Source organism: Fimicolochytrium jonesii (genome assembly GCF_025526975.1).
Source record: "Fimicolochytrium jonesii strain JEL569 chromosome Unknown EV422scaffold_6, whole genome shotgun sequence".
NCBI lineage: Eukaryota > Fungi > Chytridiomycota > Chytridiomycetes > Spizellomycetales > Powellomycetaceae > Fimicolochytrium > Fimicolochytrium jonesii.
In genome coordinates this window covers 727,426-748,458 of record NW_026515673.1, presented here as the reverse complement: position 1 = coordinate 748,458, position 21,033 = coordinate 727,426, and the positions used below count along the sequence as shown (strand labels likewise).

At 53.0% G+C, this 21,033-nt stretch overlaps 7 protein-coding genes across 7 annotated transcripts; 1 reads left to right on the top strand and 6 right to left on the bottom strand.

Moving 5' to 3' along the window:
- Positions 1–6: 6 nt before the first annotated feature.
- On the bottom strand, positions 7–798 carry EV422DRAFT_613091 (uncharacterized protein; the record flags this gene model as incomplete). The annotated part of the gene is made up of 3 exons (XM_053073905.1): positions 443–798; positions 237–360; positions 7–101 (listed from the first exon to the last, which is right to left on the bottom strand). The coding sequence occupies exons 1-3, from the start codon at positions 611–613 to the stop codon at positions 7–9; spliced, it is 390 nt and encodes a 129-aa protein (XP_052927257.1). The 5' UTR covers positions 614–798.
- Positions 799–893: 95 nt separating this feature from the next.
- On the top strand, positions 894–2,195 carry EV422DRAFT_505113 (proteasome subunit beta type 5; the record flags this gene model as incomplete). The annotated part of the gene is made up of 7 exons (XM_053068467.1): positions 894–1,034; positions 1,114–1,258; positions 1,338–1,449; positions 1,530–1,659; positions 1,731–1,908; positions 1,987–2,013; positions 2,083–2,195. 7 exons carry the CDS (start codon positions 894–896, stop codon positions 2,193–2,195), a joined length of 846 nt encoding a protein of 281 aa, XP_052927256.1.
- A 697-nt stretch (positions 2,196–2,892) lies between these two features.
- On the bottom strand, positions 2,893–4,211 carry EV422DRAFT_494367 (serine/threonine-protein phosphatase PP2A catalytic subunit; the record flags this gene model as incomplete). The annotated part of the gene is made up of 6 exons (XM_053067740.1): positions 2,893–2,965; positions 3,042–3,160; positions 3,225–3,373; positions 3,444–3,546; positions 3,616–3,999; positions 4,110–4,211. The coding sequence occupies 6 exons, from the start codon at positions 4,209–4,211 to the stop codon at positions 2,893–2,895; spliced, it is 930 nt and encodes a 309-aa protein (XP_052927255.1).
- Positions 4,212–4,776: 565 nt separating this feature from the next.
- On the bottom strand, positions 4,777–5,787 carry EV422DRAFT_523245 (uncharacterized protein). The gene has a single exon (XM_053069891.1). The coding sequence runs from the start codon at positions 5,698–5,700 to the stop codon at positions 4,945–4,947; it is 756 nt and encodes a 251-aa protein (XP_052927254.1). The 5' UTR covers positions 5,701–5,787; the 3' UTR covers positions 4,777–4,944.
- On the bottom strand, positions 5,788–10,088 carry EV422DRAFT_523244 (uncharacterized protein). The gene is made up of 10 exons (XM_053069890.1): positions 10,071–10,088; positions 9,540–9,909; positions 9,111–9,450; positions 8,973–9,046; positions 8,737–8,908; positions 8,200–8,679; positions 6,949–8,139; positions 6,589–6,878; positions 6,384–6,520; positions 5,788–6,325 (listed from the first exon to the last, which is right to left on the bottom strand). Exons 2-10 carry the CDS (start codon positions 9,587–9,589, stop codon positions 5,982–5,984), a joined length of 3,078 nt encoding a protein of 1,025 aa, XP_052927253.1. The 5' UTR covers positions 9,590–9,909; positions 10,071–10,088; the 3' UTR covers positions 5,788–5,981.
- A 3,180-nt stretch (positions 10,089–13,268) lies between these two features.
- EV422DRAFT_523234 (uncharacterized protein) lies at positions 13,269–14,572 on the bottom strand. The gene is made up of 3 exons (XM_053069889.1): positions 14,367–14,572; positions 13,749–14,283; positions 13,269–13,682 (listed from the first exon to the last, which is right to left on the bottom strand). Exons 1-3 carry the CDS (start codon positions 14,496–14,498, stop codon positions 13,369–13,371), a joined length of 981 nt encoding a protein of 326 aa, XP_052927252.1. The 5' UTR covers positions 14,499–14,572; the 3' UTR covers positions 13,269–13,368.
- Positions 14,573–15,474: 902 nt separating this feature from the next.
- On the bottom strand, positions 15,475–18,188 carry EV422DRAFT_390730 (rho guanine nucleotide exchange factor). The gene is made up of 11 exons (XM_053066849.1): positions 17,585–18,188; positions 17,451–17,519; positions 17,334–17,376; positions 17,205–17,272; positions 17,071–17,143; positions 16,896–17,005; positions 16,707–16,802; positions 16,596–16,637; positions 16,478–16,532; positions 16,015–16,410; positions 15,475–15,944 (listed from the first exon to the last, which is right to left on the bottom strand). The coding sequence occupies exons 1-11, from the start codon at positions 17,858–17,860 to the stop codon at positions 15,736–15,738; spliced, it is 1,437 nt and encodes a 478-aa protein (XP_052927251.1). The 5' UTR covers positions 17,861–18,188; the 3' UTR covers positions 15,475–15,735.
- Between the last annotated feature and the right edge of the window lie 2,845 nt (positions 18,189–21,033).

The following is a 21,033-nucleotide window of genomic DNA, read 5'->3' as shown; positions in this document are numbered from 1 at the left end:
TCAGCCTCACGCCTCATCGTCCAATTCTGATGCATCCAATTGCTGGCATTCCGACGAATGCTTCTCCACCTTTTCCCTCAATGCCTGGTCCGAGAAGAGTTCTGAAATCGTGCAACAAACGAAACACGATAAGTCTGCTGCACATTCAATCAACACTCTGACTCCAGTCTCGGGCCGTCGTCCCATGCAGCGGCCCATCTGCTCCACGTCTACGCGTCTAAGCTCGCTTTACTAACCTAACGCATATCCCCCGATGTCCTCCGGCTGCTGAACGAGGACCTGCGTGACGAAATAGTCCAAAATGTGTCGTATTTCAGGGTGTTGGCGGAGATACAGCTCGTTTTTCATCCGAATATCAATCTGTGTTGCGAAGCAAGCAAGGCCTCATTAGGACCTCAGCCCAGCTATATGCAATATGTTTACTAGTATGCGACTCACGAACATGGTCCAGGTTCAGTCTTTGCTGCATAGCGGAGTTGATAACGCGAGCGGACGCTGGGCGAGACATGGCGGCGGCCGCGTCGTCGGCGGGAGCGTTACTGGCGGACGGCTGGCCTTCTTCGGCGGCGGCGGAGGATCCTGACGGAGAGCGGGTCGGGTCCGGAGAGAGCATTCTGACGATGGTTCATGCGGTGATGGCGTTTGAAAGTACAGTAGGACCACTTCAAACGGGTGCTTTTAGACGCGTCCGAGTCGAGATCCATATGGACGCGAGGCTGGCTAGTCTTGCAACTGTCTTTCTCTCACGACTCTCACGACGGTAACGTTCAAAAGGTTCTAACTTCTCGACTGTTCCCCATCCGACATCACCTACTCAAACCTAGAAACTACAGTGAAACGGACCTCACAGCTCAAGCACCCAGCCCTCACAGCTTTTGTCACCCGTCTCTAATATGCTTAACCTCGACTTCCTCCCCACGGGAACGTCATCGGCCCACCTCGAACTTGGCGAGGAAGATGAGTACAGCATCGCCAACCAAGTCAACCCGGACATGTTCCAGCACCCTACCTTCGAAGTTCCCAATATGACTGACGTACGTCGCAGCGAGTCGTTCTAGGTATCTGACGCTCTTAATGGTGCCGAATCGCTTACAATATGCGTGTGATCTTTAGCCCATCGCGTGGCTGCAGCATCAAATGAGCGACGAAGCTGAGAACCGCATCAAGATGGCAAAGGGAACGACGACACTGGCGTTCAAGTTCCAGGGAGGCATTATTGTCGCTGTTGATTCGCGTGCGACCGGTGGCACATATATTGGTATTTCAGTTCCTTCTGCTTGTTCCCATTCCACAGGACGAAAGACTGACGCGGAGACTTAAACCTATCATTTTAATAGCATCGCAGCATGTCAAGAAGGTTATTGAAATCAATCCATATTTGCTGGGAACTATGGCTGGTGGTGCCGCCGATTGTTCCTACTGGGAACGGGAGTTAGGTCGTCGCTGCAGGTGAGGAACGGATTTGAGGCGATCGGTTTAATCCCTTGGGAATACTTGGACAGAGATCTTACTGCCTTGAATGAATCCAGGGTATACGAGTTGAGGAATAAGGAGCGCATTTCCGTGGCCGCGGCATCGAAATTGCTCTCCAACATGGTCTATGCGTACAAGGGGATGGGACTGTCTATGGGAACCATGATCACGGGATGGGATAAGACTGTAAGCCACTACTCTCATCCGGTGTTTGTTTCTCTCTCGAAAACGACCTCTAAACACCGGCGGATTTGTAGGGCCCGCAACTGTTCTACGTTGATTCCGACGGCCAACGTCTGAAGGGAGATCTGTTCTCTGTCGGTTCCGGTTCCACATTCGCGTATGGTGTCCTGGATGCTGGTTTCCGCCACGACTTGTCTTTGCCGGAAGCTATCGAGCTCGGGAGGAGGGCTATCTACCACGCCACCTTCAGAGGTAATGAGCACTTCCTTGGGAATTGGTTCAATCGGGAATGTTGCTGATGCTCGCAAATGTGTTTCTACTGATATACAGATGCCGCATCCGGTGGAGTCGTAAATGGTAAGCAAATCATTCTTATGTCGTACGTTTTAGTCAGCGTTATTTTAACCCCGTGCACTTCTCTGTAAGTCTACCACATCAAGCCCGGAGGCTGGGAATTCATCGGCCAGACGGATGTGACGGAACTGCATTACAAGGTAGGGGAGCTTCATCTGGCGCATTGTCTCAAACGCGAACGCTGACAAAGCGTCCGTCTTTTTCTTTTCGGTTGGTTCCGCAGTACGCCGAGGAGCCCAGGCCAGCACTTGTATAGATTATTGGAAGAATTTGCTTGTAATATTGGAATGTAGATTTGACGTATCCGAGGGCATGCGTGTTTCGGAGTGCTTTACGATCACGGGCAGTGGAGAGATGTTAGATTTTGATGAGTGCCGAGCATCGCCAATCGATGGCCAAGTCTGTCCATGAATGCTATCCAATGCATGACGGAAAACATCTGCTTTTCCTCGGCTTAGAACAGTAAGGCAAGCTGATAGCCGATGTCAGTCCCACTTACTAACAGAACTCAGAAAGAATTACAGACAACCACGAGCAAGTCCTCAAAATCAACGGCTTAAATGAGAAAGAACAAAATTTCTATAGGGAGAAATGGGGTAGGAACACGGGACGCACAAAAACGAGACACAATCGGGGTTTTTGCCATTCCAGACTAATCGATGCCCCTCCCGCCTCCCAATCACACGGGAAAGCGGGTGAAGAATTACAACTGGGGAATGTAGCTCTTCGATAACTAAAATGTCGAGGCTTCCAGTTTTGTTGAATGGGGTGCGCCACATGCAATGAGTAGACACGAGTGCACTTCCCCATTTGTGTCGTCGTTTTACAGGTTTGAGCATTGTTTGCAAAGGGGTTTCACTGGGTCACATGAACCGAACCAGTTTACAGGAAGTAGTCTGGTGTGCGACGAGTGACGTGGGGTTCGCCGCGCCTTGGCGCCGGGTCGAATTGCAAGCTGCGAGGGAGAGTGTTTAGAGGAGCTGCTCGTCGTGACGGAGGAAACCTGAAGCAAGATGGGCAATTCCACTTACAAGGTGTACTTCAAATGCTCGTCTATCTCCATGATGGCTGCTTGGTTTCCGCATCTGTAGCAGTAATTTGGCGCACTGAAGATTGTCACGACGTTTTTGTCTTGACTCCAGTTATAACCCTGTAGGAAGATCGTCAGCCACGTGTTGCTCAAAATCGTTTTGGCGAAAGAAAGTGAAACTTACCTCCATGACAAGCTGGTGCGCCCGAGAAATTAAGTTAAGTCCGTTGTTGCGGTTGAATGCTTCGGAGATGTCTTGACCGAAGGTGTATCCGGCACCACGTGGGGAAATACCCCATCCGCATCGGTCATCCGGGTCGGACCACAGCAGATCTTCATGAAAAGCGATCCGATCAGCATAACACTCGACAATCGAGATGCCGTTGAACGCAGCCTTACATACCACACATGGGACCCTCGTGAGGAACTTCTTGAATACGGTCCAAAGCGCGGATGTGATCAAGAGTGTCGATGGATGGCGACAGACCGCCGTGAAGACAGAAGATCTGCAATTGACGCGGCGCCGTTATTCCCACGCTACTTGACGAGATTTCCGACGTGATCGAAACCCATACCTGGTCTGCAATGAGAGCCGTCAAAGGCAAGTAGTCGAACAGATCCGTGAAATACTTCCACACATTGGCATTGCCGTATTTCCGGAGACATTCATCGTAAAATCCGTACACTTGCGTAATCTGTCTTGACTCGTGGTTTCCACGCAAAATCGTAACACGGTCGCGGTGTCGTACTTTCAGAGCGACGAGTAGTGTGACAGTCTCGACGGAGTAGTAACCACGGTCCACGTAATCTCCCATGAAGAGGTAGTTGGTGTCCGGGGAGTTGCCACCGATACGGAACAATTCCATCAGGTCGTGGAATTGACCGTGAATGTCACCACAGACCGTTACGGGGCAACGAACGGGTTGCACGTTGGACTCTTCCATCAACACCTCGCGCGCCTAAGGAGATCGTTGTGAGAACTTGCCAGGTCTCCAAATTCACGCACACTGCTCCTCTCTGAATGCCCAGTGCTGGGAATATAATCCAAGATGATGCAACTCCAACGAACCTTCTCGCAAAGCTTCTTGACGTCAGCTTCGGACAATTGTTTACAGGACATAAGGACCTGTATCCAGTGGTCGACGTCTCCATAATCTGTCGGTGTGCTCATTTTAAGGCAGGCGGTTTATGGTACGGGTGCAGGATTCCAAAATTGCTATTGCTGGGGATTTTCCTGTTCGTGCGACGGCAAACAGTTCGGAAGAAAGCAAACAGAGCCTCAGCAACTATTCGGAGCGATGGAGAACTCCTCCCAATGCCCAGCAAAAGCTTCTGCTTCTTTTTACACGCGTCCGATACCTTTTCGGGAGTTGAGATTGCCCACCAACCGTTAAGGCTCCGCTGTCACTTGAATCGGCGCGCAGCGAAAAGCAGGACAAGGGTAGGGGTTGCTGATAGATTGCTTGACACGGAATGGTGACAACCGTAGATCGGGTGAGCGTTGGTATCGAGCGAAAGGGTAAGGGGTGCGTTGTCTCGCAGACGATGTGCGAAGAGTTGCTGCGTGTTTAGGGAGCTTGTCTGAGCTCGCTCGTGGGAGCTCTGGGAGCTGTTCGCCGCATGATCACGTGACCAGATCACAACTCACGCATATGGGCGACCTTGACAGACCTTGACACACATTTTGGTCGGGAGGCGACCTTGACACATTACGACCCAGATAGCCTCCAGAAAGCCTCCACGTGAGCAAAGTTTCCAATGTACCGCCAATATGTTCTATAAAGATTTCCCATACGCCATCTTCTAGCGGAGCTATGCTAATGGATCTCGCAACCAATACTGGTTCTTCGTCTTCTATCCATAATGGCCGTCACCGTCTGCATCTTCTTCCAGCCCGCCCCAACTTATGGCCCACTATGATCTTCTTCTCCGTCCTCGGCTTCGTTCCCTAATTCTTCCTCAACAAGGTCAACTACATGGAAAACAAGGGCGGACGGTTGTCTATGGTCCTGTGTGCGCTCGCTACCGGCTTGGCGTCCAACATTCATGCCCGGATCAACCACCCGAGCAAGCGCTGGGTCCAACGTCGAAAATTGGAATTTGACCGTGAGACCCAAGTCTCCGGGGGAAGCGGCCATTAAGCCGACATTCATAACCTCCGCATCCCATCCATACGTCTTCCGAACCAGCTCCCACTTCCCGGTTACACCATGTAGCAACTCCACCTGAATGGTCTCGCCTGTCTTCACGAATCTCATCACAATCCTCACGAGCGACGGGCTGTCGACGTCCAGACCAACAGTATATTTCGATACGAGTTCCGAGACGGACCAATCCGACCATCCTCCTTTCCGGTTGACCACGACGGAGGTGCGTGGTTTACCATCGTATCTCTCCACGCCGGCTTTAATCCACTCCTCAGGGCCGTTATACAGACACAGCCCCGCTTGCTGGTACTCCTCCTCATACGTGGCGGTGAAGCCCGCCTGGAACTTGAAGTCGCCCGTGGCTGGGATCAAGCCCCGAGGGGCATTATCGAAGATTTTCCCAGGGCGACGGTATAAATCGGTGTGCGGTTCTGCCGTCAGGATGATGTCTGTCTCGATTTCACCCGCGCTGACGGTTGAGTTTCCCTTGTAGTCTGGGTTCACGAAGGGCATCTTGCTGCTTGATTCTGTTTGGAGACAGGTGATGAGACTGGGTTTTTTGATTTCGGTATACGATTTCGGTGACGCGTCCTGCGGAGTTGCCAGTTGCAAACAAAACCACATTCATGTATTCTTTCCAAAAATCAACACTTATATGTACAATTTTTGTTTTGGCTTTCCATAATTCCGCTGGGAACAGGGGCCATATCAGCATTTTGCGCTGGCACGCTTTTTGGCTACAAACACGGTTGGGCCATGCCAACGAAGAACCGTACGCAGGGAACACTGAAGGATCAACCCCTCCAAGAAGACATAGACCCGGCCAAAGACGATGGTGAGCCGGACGGCGTGCTGTCTGCTGCAGTCGATGTGTGCCGTGGATTTCGAGGCAGGTTCGGGATCGGTGAGGCCGTGGCCGGGGGGGTGCATTGCAGCACAAACTTATGCGATGGGTTTTCACCCGTTTCATGAAGGCCGTTCGGCCCGGGTGCTTCAACAAATACATCCTCGCCGCTGACGGGAGTTGCTGTTCGATGGCTGGAGTTTGTGTGATGGCTATGGGTCGATGCGTGGAGTTGCGCGAACGGGGGTTCATGAGGTAGTTGGATGAGGTCGGCATCTTCGAAGGACAAAGAGTCTGGGAAAAGAGATGAGTGAGTAATGTGTTCAGGAGAAAACTCGACTTTTGAGCGCACCATGATAGGCATGGAGAGAATCCAACTTATAAGGCGTGAACTCGATATTGGAGCCAATAGCGGCAGTGATGTCGTCTTGAATACCGTCTCCACGATCGAGCACAGGGAAGTGGCCGCTTGGGCGAGAGCGTTCCTCTCTGCAGAGTGATGGATGTCAAACAAGACTGTGGGAGGAACGAGGTATCGAGATGCTTGGTAGACTTACCCATATGGTTTGGGGGCCTCCCGCCTAATCTTGAGTTCAACAGCAGAAGGGAGGTCGCTCAAATCCGGTTTGGGCCCATGTGGCGCTGTTGCAACACTGGCGCGGGCAGTTGTGTCATAGACTTGGAATACGAACTGTGGCCCCGTCCAAACAGGCGGTCGTAACGACGGATGGAAAGTGCGGATCTCGATTTTCGAAAGCCACTTCTTTTCCGATGCTTCAGCTTTTCCTCCTTTGCTTGAGGCGGGTTTTGTTCCTGAGGATGGCCGATTTGGATGCACGGTCCGGGGCTGATTTGGCAAGAAGGCACATGGGTGAGCGCTCAGAAAGTGCCAATCCGATTGACAAAGCAAGTCTTACCTGAATCGGATACTTGACTTCTGCCCAGTCGGTTTCCCGATTGACCGCCCATTCCAGCACATCCGATACCTTGACCCGCAAATGAGACTTCTTACTCGCCGCGGTGCCCAATGTCAATCCAGGAAATGCGCTCGAGAGGAAACCTGAAGGAGAGAATCGTTCCAAAGGGCTAGAACTGAGATTCCCGAGGAAGCTCTTCTGCCCACTTCCGTGACTACCAGGCGACGGAGACAACGTATTTGTAGTATGTTGCGGTCCAGTAAATGTTTCAAGTATCACATCCATGTGATGGATCATCAGAATACCTTGGCCTGCGGACTGGAATGTCAAAAGGCCTTGGCGACTAACTTGTGAGATTGTGCACGACTTCGGGAAGCCGCTTGCGTCGTAGGAGTTCCGTAGTGCGCCCCAGCTACCAGATCCAGATGAACCGTTACGGTCTGCACTTGGGAGACGGCTATTGCTACTTCTGCGAGAGCGACCAGCACGGTCCTCCGGTGTGCACCTATCTTCGGGCAAAAAGGCGGCGAGAAGTAGACCGTGTGGATGGCCATTCGCGTGAGGCAACGTCAAATGGCTGCCTGTGTCTGTCGGAGATCCGATTGATGAAGATGCATCACTCTGCCTGCGTCCGGTTTCTGCCGCAACCTGCCGTTTGATTCTCGCTACGGGATACAAGCTCGGCACGCCGCTGCCATGCTGCACCTCCGTCTCCGGGTGGGATGGCATGGCCCCTCCTGTTTCTAATACGCCATTGATGAGGTTCAACCTCTCATCAGCCGACGGCGGACCTCCCATAACACCGCCTGGCTTTCGCTTGCCGCGCTCCAGCGGCTCAATATGGTAGACGTGCGTAGTGCCTCGAGCTGTGGTGACACCGATCCACCGCGAGTCTAACGAGAAGGCGATGTCCTCAATAGTTGCCATAGTGTATCCTCTTTCCAACTTGTAAATGCACCGGGCACTTGTCTTGGGAATGCCCTTGGCGCTATTTGAAGGCACTTCCCACAGGTAAAATGCATTGGCTTGTGTGGAGGCAGTCAGCACGAGACTTTGATTGGGATTGAAGTGGATAACTGAGACAGGATTCGAGTGTGGTTTCCAATGAGCTATGGCTTGCATAGGCTCGAAGTTGGTTGGAGAGGAGTCTGACACCCCACTCGCGGAACTGGGAATCCGATGAACGATGACCTGCTCAAGGAATCCGGTCAGCGCATGCACAGCGGGAAGAGAATGACACAACGGCCTCACCACTCCTGTTGCCCCGGCAAGCCGGCTTTGCTCTCCACGGCCACTAGAGGCGCTAGAGGCGGCCATTTTGTCCCTTGGGCGTGGCTGCCTCTCTCCTTCCATTGAGCGTCTGGGATCACCATCCCCGTCAGCAGCCTTCGCACCGGGCTTTGGCGCTAAGTAGCTGTTGAGAGCTTGATATCCGTATTCTCCCAAAACTTTGGCTCCTATCACCAGCTCCTTGGCCACCTTTCCCGCCACCTTTCGTGCCACACCCATCTCCTTCAACTCATCGGACTCGTCGCTATCAAGTTGATCACCTCCTCGGAGAGTAGCTGTCGTTTTGGTCGGCGGTAGCGTTGACGTCGCGTAAATAATATAACGCAAGCCCAGATCGAAGACAGCGCCATCATGGAGTGGAGTCGAGGCTACGTCTCCGAAAGTGGCAAGCTTTTGCAAGGTCAGCGAACTGAAAACTTGGATGGTGTTGGAGTTGAGAACCTGTGAGATAAGGTTTAGCGCAAGTCATGGCATGAGATGACCACCGATCAGTCATACCACTGCCAATGCTCGCGCGGTGCATCTCGCCTCGAGAGGAACGCTAGATCCAAAGTCCAATGTCTTCACAGGTTGTAATCCGCTCATAGAAAAGAGCTGCAGCACTCTGGTTGATTGCACCGCAATAGGTGCAGCTTTCGATCGAGGGCTGTTTTGACTGTCCACGTCCGCACTGTAACCAACTGTTAGCATACTCAAATATGGCATGCTGGTCAGAACACGGCGTGGGAACTTACATCAAAGCAACAAGCGGTCGACTTGCTTTGAACTTATCCTGCGCAGATTCCCTTGTAAGAGGGTCGGGCACGGCCTGATGAGCAAATCATCAGATACTGGCTCCTGGAGATTCCGCGCAGCAAGGCCAAATGACCCACCTGAATCCATCCCACATCGCGATAGATCCCTCGGAACGAGGCCACCTCCTGCACGTTATCCGTGTCGGATACGTCCCATATCTGAAACCCGGCAGGGTATCCCAACAGCAAGCATAAACGTCTCTTCCTCCCCAATTTCTGGACAACTCCAGGGATCTCCCAATCAACCCAACAGAACGCCGCAGTGAGCACAGTCTCTTGTTCAAAATCGGATGGGTTTACGTCGTCAGCGCACGGCTCGCTTTGCGGGTTCCAATTCAACTTCTCAGGCAGGTTCTGAACGACGTAAGAGGAAAGACCGCCGATGTATGAAGTAAGGTTCGATAAGGTCGACGGTGGTCTACAAACCCAAAACTGTGGTCAGGTTTCGGTGTCTCAGTCGATCGCATTCGCATGCCGATCAAGTACTTGACATGAGAAGCGACTGACCTTAAAGTTTTGGGTTGCGCTCGTACTCCTTTAGGGTTGTTCGAGAACATTCCTTTTTTCAATCGTAGGCAGGTTTCAGAGACCGGACCTGTCTTCTAGCTATGAACGTCTTTATTTGGCACTCGACGTCGCTCACGGAACGATATAGCGGTCACGAAGAACGAGTCGGCGTCAGAGCAAACCGAGCTTTTCGCTCGCAAGTCTTACAGGTGCACCACTATGGTCGAGTGCGGTGGTTGCTGCAAGGAGGTTTGAGGGATGAGTGTGCGTAATGTGGAAGCAATGCGTGGGGTTTCAATTTGGAGGTCCGATTTGGCCTTCCATGAAACGCGGTGACGTTTATTTACTGTCAATGGCTGCCTCGTTCTTCCTGTCGGACGGATGCATCAATTATTTCGTAATCACCGGTGTACAAGACTAAAACCATGCCCCTCGGCACTGTATGGGGTTAACTACGGTATCCTATGGGTATACATGCAGGATGCTGTGCCCGGGGGGCGTGCCTCTTCTCATAACGTTATTCCTCCGTACCAATCGTCTTGGACTCCGTCAACCCCGGAGGAAGTGGAGCGTGAGAGGATTGAAGAGGAGTACGCCAAAAAGGGGGCGAGGCGATGCTGGGTGTCACGGCTGGGGATAGTTGCCAGGTCCGGGAGGAGAAGGTCAACCAAGGCTCGGAAATGTACGTACCATCTTTACTGTTGTGAAACCCGGCTATAGGTGACTTGAAGGAAAAAAGAAACACTTACCCGTCTTGTGAAAAACCTGTGCAGCTATTTTGAGAAAATTGGGTTGCCGGTTGACCAGGGAAGCATCAAGGTTGACTTTGATGAAAATGGTCGCCCCCCGAGTACGATTGCCGTCAATGGATTTGCTCCACCACCACCGGCAGGGGCCGACTGGAACTCAGTGTATCCCGGCTTCAACCCCGTTTCTCCAAAAGACTGGCTCGCGATTGCCGACAATTCCATATCGACTTTCCCCGTGTTCCAGCAAAATCAACTTCCGGACTGGTCGGCTCTGAAGATTCCCGATTTCAAATCTGCTCCACCGGCATATAAAATAGTCCAGACTTCCAGCACCCGGCGGATTGGCCGGAAAGGATTATGATGGTTTCTCGGATTTTGAACGGTCCGTTCCCGACTTCAAGGGATTCCCGAAAGACCAAATCCCTGATATGCCACAGGACTGGCCGCCGAAAGGCTTCGGCGAGTTCCCCAACCGTCCTGCCCAGCCATTCCCGAATTTTCCAAAGGACTTTCCAAGCAATCCCTCCAAGGACTGGCCGCCTAGCAATCCCCCGAAGGACTGGCCGCCGAGCAACCCCCCCCCCTCCCCCCCACCCCCAAGGACTTCCCAGACTTCCCAAGCGATCCGCCCAAGGACTTTCCCCCGAAGGACTTCCCAGGCTTCCCAAGCGATCCGCCCAAGGACTTTCCCCCGAAGGACTTCCCAGACTTCCCAAGCGATCCGCCCAAGAACTTTCCCCCGAAGGACTTCCCAGACTTCCCAAGCGATCCGCCCAAGGACTTCCCGGCCTTCCGTACTCCCCCTACTCCCCCCAAGGATGGAGGAGACTCACCGGCAAGTCCCGTCCACAAACGCTTCGTGAAGCGGCAACAGAACAATGCCCCTCTACCTGACGACATCCGAGCGCATCCTCAGTGCCCGACTACGCGTCAAAGCGTACAAGGCCGCGCTCGCGGAGGTCAAAACCACCTACAAGCCAAGCACCCCGGTGACTGTACCAGTGACGGACAAAGTCCAGACCGCCGCTGCCATGCCGGTTGCCACTTGCAATGCGCTTTGGGTGGCGGTTATGGCCTTGTCTGGCTCCGTCGCGGCCGCCCTTTAGGCGTCATTTATCGGAACCTACCCCTTTCATGTCAAAGCAGACAGTATATGTCTGGTTCAGTCCGTCACATACATTTACAATCTATACAGTTGCAGCCCAAACATGTACATTCCGGCCATGTATGTAGATGCAGCCCAATCTAGATATGGGCGGTGGATTGCGCGTCGCCGCATCTTTCATGCCGCAGCCATGTTGTAACAATGGGTTCACTTGCGACGAATGCAGTCACTTACTGTACTGAATGGTGAGGAGGCCCAATGTAAAGCGCGAAAGTGGCAAAGAAAGAACAGGGAACCATTCAAGAGAATCATAGGCAGGAACCGGATCGCCTTCCTCATCTCCGTGAGCTATGTGAAGAGGTCTGTTATGCGTCCATACCATGGCTTACCTCAGCGCTTACCTCAGCACAAGGCTTGACAGCCTGTCACTGTCAACAACTCGTCGAACTCAACCTCGCAGCCGCACGCAGCCGGATGCAGCCAGACGCAGCCGCACCTCTCCACACATTGCAAGGACTACTTACCGTGGTCCACTTCGAACGCCGCCAGGAACGAAACCGAAAACCGACAAACCTTACCCTCTGCGACAAGCACGATCCCCGTACCCCTTCAAACTCGCCCGGACGACCAATGATTATCGATGCGGTGCGACCTCGAGGGCCCCTGACAGCCCAAGAACGACAACACCGGATCACAAACAAGCTCTGCCTTTACTGTGGCAAGCCAGGTCACATCACAAGGACTAGCGGGACCTGTAGTTTTCATCCATGAAGCAGGGCATGGCACCAATGTCGAGGAGTGCTGCAAGCTGGTTGGGCTCGTCGGGAGGATATCTGCAGGGTGACTGGGTGTTCAAATAGTGAAGATGGACCCAGGACGCGCTTGGCAAGCGCCGATCGGGAACCGAGGTTGTTGATGGCTACGAGGAGTGTACTGCTGGTTGCTTGATAGGTGGAACGCAAAGGGTTAGAGACAGGGTTGGGGCATGTACGTCCTCCTAGCGCAAATTGATGCCACCTGTAAAGGGCCACTCCTGAAAGTGATACGAAGTCCCGGTCTTTGAAGGGTAGGCGCAGACGTCGGATGAGAGATGCCTGCGTCCTGCCCGCAATTGTCATAGGTGCACAATTGCACATCTTGTGCAAGAGAGTGGTGGCGAGCAACCACATCCACGAAATCTGCCGCTGCATCCGCATCTCTGACTTGAGCGCCAAAGTCTGGGGTTCCCGCAACCCTCTCAACGTCATCAAAGCCACCTTTGCCGCTCTACATATACAGCAGCAAAAGCGACCAGAAGACACCGCCCGCACCCGAGGGAAAACGGTGACCGATTCGAGTTGAGGTATTTTGGAATACGGATAAGAAGATGGGTGTGTGATTTCGCATGCAAATACCGAAGGGGAAGAAGCATCCCAGAGCATCCTCAATTTTCCCATATGGAGCGTGTACAAAACAGCCGGCCTGCCGCTATAGAGTTCGATCCGGCGGCGTTGCTGGGCTGCCTCTCAGTCGGAACGGGCGGTGCAGTGCCCCGGGGAGCCGTCGAGACGGAGCTTTCCGTGTCCCTGACTCCAATTGGGTGTCATGGCAGTGGACGGAACTGAGCCGATCGTTCCGCTCAAGTCAGCGACGACTCACCTGGTTTCCTTGCTTCGCAGCCCAACCCCTTGTTCAACTTTCAATTTGTGTTCCACCAGTGGGTTCCAGCTGCTCCTTCCAGAGAAACTTGACGACGCAGCGGGAACTGAAATTCCGCTAATCCTGCCCATTATCAGGCGCACGCGGTCCGCGGCATCGTCCAGCTCCTGCAACTTCTTCTTTCGCTCATTTTTTTTCAACGTGAGCCAGCTGGGCTGGATCTGCTAAGCTCGCTGGAGAAGGCGAAACTGAGCCGGTTGAGGGTGGAGTAGGCTGGGCGGAAACTCTTCAGTGAGAGAACGGAGTATTACAAGGCACCGCACCAGAAGGTCTTCCTTTATTTTCTACTCCTCTTTTCCCACAATTTTACACAGTACTCCGTCAATGAACTCTGCACCCTGGTCTTTTCCTCGTCCGTCATATCTACTGTCGAAGCACGCGGCGAGGTGACAGCAGCAGCCATAACAAACCAGCGCAACCATCGCAGAATCATAGGCAGCGTGGTCTCCCCAAAAACAATCTCCGGTCCTGAACTATATACAACACCATTATTGTCAATACAATAAAACACCCAAAATGTTGCATTGGTTAGGACGACGAACACAGGTCCCGTTTTGTTGTTCTTCTGTCGGTATCGCAAAAGGACGCCACCTAGAATCGCCATAACGGGTTAAACCTCTGTCTAAGGAACAGGCTATCTGGGGACTATTTGCGTACCTTCTGCAATAGCTTGCCGTACTGCGGAATCCGGCCATTCTTTCTTCGCTTCAACCGCAATCAAAAAGGAATCTTTCATCCCTTCCTCCACATCGTCCGCATCTGCGTGCCCAAAAAGATAATCAACGTTCCCGGTTACTCCTTTGCAAGCACCGCTCCATTTGATTTCGACTTCGGAAAAAACTCGCAGAGGCGCGGTAGAACCTGATTCCGGCGGCTCAACATCCACGCTATCGAGCATGGACTCGCTGGACCTCTCATCAACCAAGATGCCATGGTAAAAGGTGTCCACGGCCTCAGCAAGTAAGGCATCGACAAAGGTACGGCGTCCAGCCTCAGAGTTGCGACTCCAGGTACGCTCGAGCCGAGCGAGTTGCCCCTTGAGGTGTTCTGTTGGCTGAACGCTATCTAGAAATGGCGGCAACGACAAGGAAGTCACCGCTCTCCTAGTCGCCAGTTCTACGTTGCGAACATCGAGGTGTAGGCCTTCCGCGCTTTTCATCTCCGACCAAGTCATTTTCGTAAAAGGTGTAAGCTGTGTTATATGTCCATTACAGGTAAGCGAACAAGGTTGCCAGAACATTTCGAAAGCTGAACATGAAAAAATAAAAAAAATACCTTTGCCTCTTTTTGTGGGCTATTAGCTACGGCGTTGGCTACGGCGTTGGCTAACGCTAAGACCCTTTCATGGTGCTCTGTTGGAATGCCCTCCAACTCCGCGTGTACGATCGATGTCAGCTGTGCGTCCATGTTGGTAAAATGGACAATTGTAAAGTTGAGGAAGTCCCAAGTTTCCCGTCAACATGCGCTACACACGTGACTTGCCCACTCAGTACGGGAACTCATGAGACTCCACAGTGCCGCGCCAATTTCTGCTTTGCAGCCATAGAACATTAGAACACGCTGGTACAAGCAGAAGCCAACTTACTGTACAGTAGTCCTGTATCGGGCTCGATTCATGTGCAACACATCACATCTTTAAGGATGAATTCCTACTGGACAACGTTCACCCAATCGCTACACGGACCGTCACAGTCGCAAACAACGTAACCATTGAAGCTAAGAAGGAAGGAACCCTAAATGCTCATACAAGGTGACCCAGCACCTGGCCGACAACTATCAGTATGTGTACGGATCCATCTTCGAAGTTGCCAGCATGGTCCAAAGGCCTTTGCGGACAGCGGAAACTCGAAAGTTCAAAGGAAAGGGAAAGCTACACGCAACAACCCAGCGAAACCTATTGACCTGGCGTCATGGACCCCTGAAAGCCATGCTCCTTGGCAAGATGGAGCTTATCGACGGACTGGTCGTCGAACTGGAGGACGAGGCGTACACCACCAAGACGTGTGGCTTTTGTGGACTGCTCAATAGCGGAGGCTCCAAAAAAGTATTCAGATGCTACGAGGACGCGTCCAAGCCGTCCGCTCATTTTAACGCGTCAAGCATCCGGGCTCCAATGTGGTGAAAGACGTTGCTATTAGAGAGACTATATACAGGTATGCGCCAGACGCCGTGGTATAAGCAGGGACCATGTCCAATTGAATAGGAGATTATACATGCGGATGCGGTAGTGGTAGTGGTAGGAGGATTGGTGATAGCGGCTTTGCAGTATTCAGCCTCGCGCCAGGATCGCAATACAGTGGTGACGGGAGAGATCGCCTTGTGAGAAGGGGCTCACGCCATGAGCGTGCGGCGACTTGTACATTGTACGCCCGGAAGAAGGAGGGTCGCCGCTTTCCAGCTAGAGATTTGAGGCCCAACCCTGAAGCGACGCGCAATGCCGATCTAGTCGCATGCTGGCCCGACTGCTGGCACGACCACCCGTTCCTCCGACGCCAGAAGGATGATTTCCAAAAAAAGTGAGAGAGAATGTTGCGCGGGAGGTATGCGGGAGCGGAGGCAACACATCGCAGCGACGAGGACCGTGGAGAGTGAGTATACCCACAGACGCACAGAGGGTCGAGAATCAGGTTCTGTTGTATCACTTCTATGCAGGTTTCTTCGCCCTCCGCGTCTCCTTATTCTTCTTTATCTCCGATTCCAGCGCCATCAGGAAGTCTTTCCGATTCTTGGTGGCTTCCATTCCTTCGAACTGAACGACCATGGAAAACGATGCTTGCTCGACGGGTTGGGTATTAGAGTCTTTCGGATCTCGTCTGTTGGCGTCGTATGTGATTTTGATGGTGTGTTTGTATGCTGAGGGTCGAAAATAGAACATTCGCATGAGCTCTCCGCAACCCAATGCTCTGAAACATTCATTCCCTACCTTCTCCCTGTGACCCCAAGTACTCCGCATCGATTTCCAGCAGATCCAGCCACCGGATGAATTTGTAAGAATATTCGGCCTTATCTCTGGAAAATCCCAGGACCGTTTTCGCGATGGGATGTGTTACCATCAGCAGATCCGAACACAAGAAAAGATGGATAACCTTGCTCGTGCGATGTTGGTATACAACATCGACGTTGTGTACGAGTTTGCGCGTATGCCGAATTAGAGTTGGGGGGCAGTTCTTCGTTTGCTCGAACGCTTCGAATAGGCCGGTGGCTTCTTCTTCTTTTCTCTTTTTTTCGTTTACGGACGAGGCCAGCTCGTTCATGGCTTCCCATGCGGTTTGTAAGTCTTGGTAGTCGGGATGATCTTCATCTGTTCGCTTCCTTAGATCTACGACCGAAGAACGGTGAGAAACAATTTGCAACGATACCCTGATAGTCCCGGAGTGCGACCATACCTTTCAGGAGCAGGTGATACCGTGCAGTACGTTGGACCGGTAGAATCATGAAATCCTGCGTTTCACCATCGGAAGTTCAGGGCCATTTCAACAGAGATTGGGTATCGGTATCATTTACCTTCAACTGCTGCCGCCCAGTTTCCTTTAGCTTGACAGCTTCCTATATGAAGAACGAAAAGTCGAGTTAGTGATATTTTCCTTCCTCCTCCTCCTTCGAACCTGACCACACCTTCATGAAGTTCTGATATTCCAGATTGTCGCGCTCTTCCCGTTTCATGAGTTTTTGCGACATAGCGTAACTGTCTATGAACCTGGTGTAGAGCCGCTTTAGGTCATCTTTCTGTTGAGAAGAAAACCAGTCAAAGAAGAATCAAGGACTGAACCGCTCCGCTCGTTCCAGAAACGAACAAGTACTAACAAAGCGAATAAATAAAGTGCCGATTCGGGATTCTCTCGTATTCCACGACCCGACAGCGACAATCTTCTCCAGTTCCGCGCTAAATTGGTTGTGGAAGCTGACAAGATCGTCTGCCAAAAGTCGTTCCTTTAGCGCTCGCAATCCTACGACGGGCCGACAAGAGCAGTTCCCATACCTATCCCCGCAAAGATGAGACTGCTACTTGTTTCCGATAGAATACCTTGATCAACAAGGCGTCGCCGGAAATACTACGTCGTGTGGAATGTTAGCAGCAGCTTCGACCAAACGTGAGGCTGATGCGTGTCTCACCGATTGCAGTGTACGTAGTTGAGCAACGTAATTCCGCTCTGTCTCCACCATGTTCCAAACAACATAACCTGTCAAATGTTCCGCGTGAGTGTCTGCATATCGCGCTGAAGACTTCTAGATTCGACGCACCTCTCCCATCTTTTTGCAAGGATGATTCGACCGTTTCCGGCGCCTTCAATCGCATACCAATGTGTAAGCTGCCTGGCCCCTCCCCAAACCTGCGCCTACTCGGCCTAGCTTCCTCACCTTCTTCTCCTCCTCCTTCACCAAAACGATCGGCGCTGCCACTTCAGTCGAAGCCCAATCCCATGCATCCTATCAGCCACGTTAAAAGATCAGCCGTCATGATCTACAACCAGCGTAATACACTTCCGACTTACCGAAGGTAAGCTCCCCGCAATGGCATCTATCAGGTGGGGGTAGAGAAACATGTACAAGTCCGCAGAGTAAAGCGGACTGCGAAGGGTCGGAGGTGGCAATGAGGGTATGTCCTCCTCCTTTTCGTCAAACCGAAAGCCGCCATCCAAACTCGACGAGACTGACGATGTGTGCTGTAAAGGTGGTCGGTCCTGGTCGTTGACTGCTGAAGCTGAACGTTCCCGCTGTGGGGGGCCGAAGTTTGACCTCCGTGGCGTAGGGAGTGACGTTCGGTTCATAGCCGCGGTGAATTTTCGGAGTTGATGTTCGTCCACGTATCCTGGGCGGACGTCAAACTTAGGGGGCTATTTTGGTTTGTGGATGCCCCGCAAGGCGAGATGTCTGTGGATGTGCAGCTCACCGGTAAGCCAGCCCGAGCGAATACCGGCCACTACGGGAGCTACGGGATGAATGGAGAGCCGGGAGGAACGGTTACAAACAAAGTGCGTCAGTTTGGGGTCCACAACTTATGGCGGATCTGCCCGCATCGCCGGTGGATTCGCCCCGCCTCCCGCGGCCTTCCGCGCCCAGAATTCCAGTTTCGCACGACATCGCTGTCGTAATTACCGACGCCGCAAGCGGTGACTTGGCCGTCGCTGCTCTCCGCGTGCAGTCGTCAGGCTCTTCTGTTCAGGATAACAGGGCGGATGGGTCGTCTTAGACTATCAGTGGGGAAGGGGAAGGTTTGCATACTGTATGTCGTGTTTCACTCCATCGTCTTGCCAGCCGATTTGGGTGAAATCGTCGAGAATGCGGGCAACTCTGATTTGCCCTTGTCTACAGAACGCCCTTGAATCTACGCAGCTTTTCACTTATGCTTTATGATTAGATTATATACATGAAGTGCCCTACGCCCGGATAACCCGATATACGCCTGAGAAAGTCCGCTACGCCTTCAGTACGGGGCAGGTTGCGGACTTGGCACAACTATCTGCGTGAACGTTGTCTGCTTGATGGGGCGACCAATGCCACTATGAAGCTGCGCGTACCTGGGAGACGGGGCCCCCATCGTCCCGTACATCACGTCAATCACCAGTGGAGCCTTTCGCACTGGATATGTCGGTGCCCTTCGCATGTAGTGGCGCTGCTCCATGTCGTCTGCGGTATCCCACGTCGGAGAACGCCGCAATCCATCCAAATGATGCTGCCGCCTTTCGGTGGTGAGCTCTCTACCAAACGAGACGAATGTCGACGGAGGGTAAGCAGACCCGTCGTCTGTGGTGGTTTCAAACCCATCGTCGAACGCCTCGTATTCTGCGTGCCTGGAGCTTCCTTGATGACGCCCGATGCTCGTATGCGTCAATTCGTCGTACGCATCAGCTGCCGGTGAATCGACGGCCCCTAAAGTATAGGGTTGATGGAGCTCCTCGGGATTCCCCGTATAATGCTGTCGAGAAGGCGTTTGCGCGTACGGGACCTGGCGTGGTCCCGATGCTTGCCGCTGGACGGTGGCAGGTTGGTACTGAATGTGCTCGTAATCATTGTACGCAGAAACTTGATTATTGAAAGCAAAGTCATTGTGCCCTTGCTGACTCGGATATGGCCCTGCGGCTTGTCGGTCGAGTGTCGGCGGTGGGTAAAACACCTCCTCTGCATTATCGTAGAATGGGGTCTGATGGTCGAGAGGAACGGTGCGCTTGCGAGATGCTGTTCGCACAGGCGGGGCTTGGTGGTGTCCAGACGCTTGCCGCTCGAGGGTGACGGGTGGGTACGCCACCTGCTCCGGGTCGTTGTAGAAGGAAGCCCGATTGTGGAGAGAAGGCGCACGGCGATGCTGGCTTCCATCGGGGTTGCGGAGTAAAGTCGTGCGGCTGTTGACCGTTCCAGTGCGACTGTGTGCTGTCGAGGTGGTAGGGCGGCGCTCGTGCATGTCGATCGCCTTACTCGTGTCGATGCCACCTTTGGCCTTGGTCGTGAGCAACGAGCCGACGACCGTCTTCACCCAGACTTCTCGAGCGGTGGCTAGCGATACCCACGCAGCGGAGCCGACCGCTGCTAGGACATAATCCTCGTACGTAGGCGCATCACTGAAGATAAATCTGGGATCGTAGTTGCCCGATCTCCCCGCTTGGAATAAGCGGATGTTAAGGATGCCAGCAGCCGTAACGGCGATCAACATGAACGCCAGGAATCGGTGGCATAGGGGGGTGGAAAGGGATGTCCCGGTCTTGGCGTAGGTTGGACTGTAGTTTGCTTTCGATGCTTCTGGTGCCCTTGATAGCATGAGCCCTGCATGACCTGCAAGACCTAGAGTCATTGCAGCGAGGACGAGCGTGAGCGGCACGGAGGACATCGTCCATCCGTTTGTGGGGTACAAATATGTGCACGACACCGTTCCGGGTCCGAACCCAGGCACAAGATTGTCTGGAAACGAGAGACTTGTCGGATTCGCCTTGATTTTCAACAAAACCGCAGCCGTCGCCGCCGCAAGGACGGCTAAGACGGCGCCCGGGAGGATACCCTTCCAGCTGAAAGTCCCCTTTCGTTCCGGTTTGCGAGCGGAGAGCCACACGTCTATCGCGAGGCACAGGACCAAAGCATGACCAGCGACCTCGAGAGCCGTGGTAGCTAGAGCTTGAATCTGGCAGAAACTTGATGCATAGGCTCGGCGTATATCCAAATCATATACACACTGGCCAATGACTATCGTTACGATCCAAAGGGCCGAAACGACCGCCCAGCAGGCGACCGAGTAGAAGCGGCGAAAGCGAGTGAAAGCGATTGCCAGATCCAGCAGACAGAGCAGCGATATACCATCTAGAAGTATCCGATTAGCAGGATGCAGGTACAGTACATGTGACCTTGACTGTTGAACTCACAGAGAGCTAGCAGCACGACAAAGCTCGTGGCGATTCCAACTGGAGCGCCATTGATAGTTCCAGGCGCCGTTGCGTTCCGAATAGCGGTAGCCTGAGTTGGTAGTACACTCAGCTTCCCGGAAGCTGCATCTCCTCCCAAGCACTGCGTGATTGGAAAGCTGGACTGTACCGAGCCGAGGGTGACTCCGCGGGAGCAGTCTGGAAGATATCCGTCCAGTCGCATCGAGACGAGGGTATCGCGGCACGAAGTCATCGCGAAACTACAGGTCGTTGCGCAAGGAACCGCAGAGATGCCATTAACACAGGCTGGATAGGCACTTCCGCAGTGCAACTTTGTCAGATATCCCCAGCAGGTCGGTGCAATTGTCCGTAAGATATCGATGTGTCTCATCATCGTCTGCAGTCCTTGCTCGGTGTCGTCGGTCACATTGCTGGATATCGCTGGATAAGCTGAGTCAACAATTCCTTTGCATACCGCTGAAGCGAGTGGCGCTGCTGTGCACGGTTGCTGGGCCAGAATTGTCTTCGTCGCAGACAGAAGAATAATAAGGGTAGAGAAGCACCCCCTGGTGGTCGGAAAAGACCGGGGCATC

Coding starts and splice junctions, on each gene's coding strand:
- EV422DRAFT_523245 (XM_053069891.1), bottom strand. CDS start 5,700: ATGCCCTTCGTGAACCCAGACTACAAGGGAAACTCAACCGTCAGCGCG.
- EV422DRAFT_523244 (XM_053069890.1), bottom strand. CDS start 9,589: ATGTTCTCGAACAACCCTAAAGGAGTACGAGCGCAACCCAAAACTTTA. Junction 9,047..9,110: donor GCGATGTGGGATGGATTCAG/GTGGGTCATTTG, acceptor TTTGCTCATCAG/GCCGTGCCCGACCCTCTTAC. Junction 6,326..6,383: donor TTCTCTCCATGCCTATCATG/GTGCGCTCAAAA, acceptor CTCTTTTCCCAG/ACTCTTTGTCCTTCGAAGAT.
- EV422DRAFT_523234 (XM_053069889.1), bottom strand. CDS start 14,498: ATGGACGCACAGCTGACATCGATCGTACACGCGGAGTTGGAGGGCATT. Junction 14,284..14,366: donor GCCCACAAAAAGAGGCAAAG/GTATTTTTTTTA, acceptor CATATAACACAG/CTTACACCTTTTACGAAAAT. Junction 13,683..13,748: donor ACGGCAAGCTATTGCAGAAG/GTACGCAAATAG, acceptor TGGCGATTCTAG/GTGGCGTCCTTTTGCGATAC.
- EV422DRAFT_390730 (XM_053066849.1), bottom strand. CDS start 17,860: ATGAACCGAACGTCACTCCCTACGCCACGGAGGTCAAACTTCGGCCCC. Junction 16,803..16,895: donor GCACTTTATTTATTCGCTTT/GTTAGTACTTGT, acceptor GATGACCTAAAG/CGGCTCTACACCAGGTTCAT. Junction 16,638..16,706: donor AATATCAGAACTTCATGAAG/GTGTGGTCAGGT, acceptor TTCTTCATATAG/GAAGCTGTCAAGCTAAAGGA.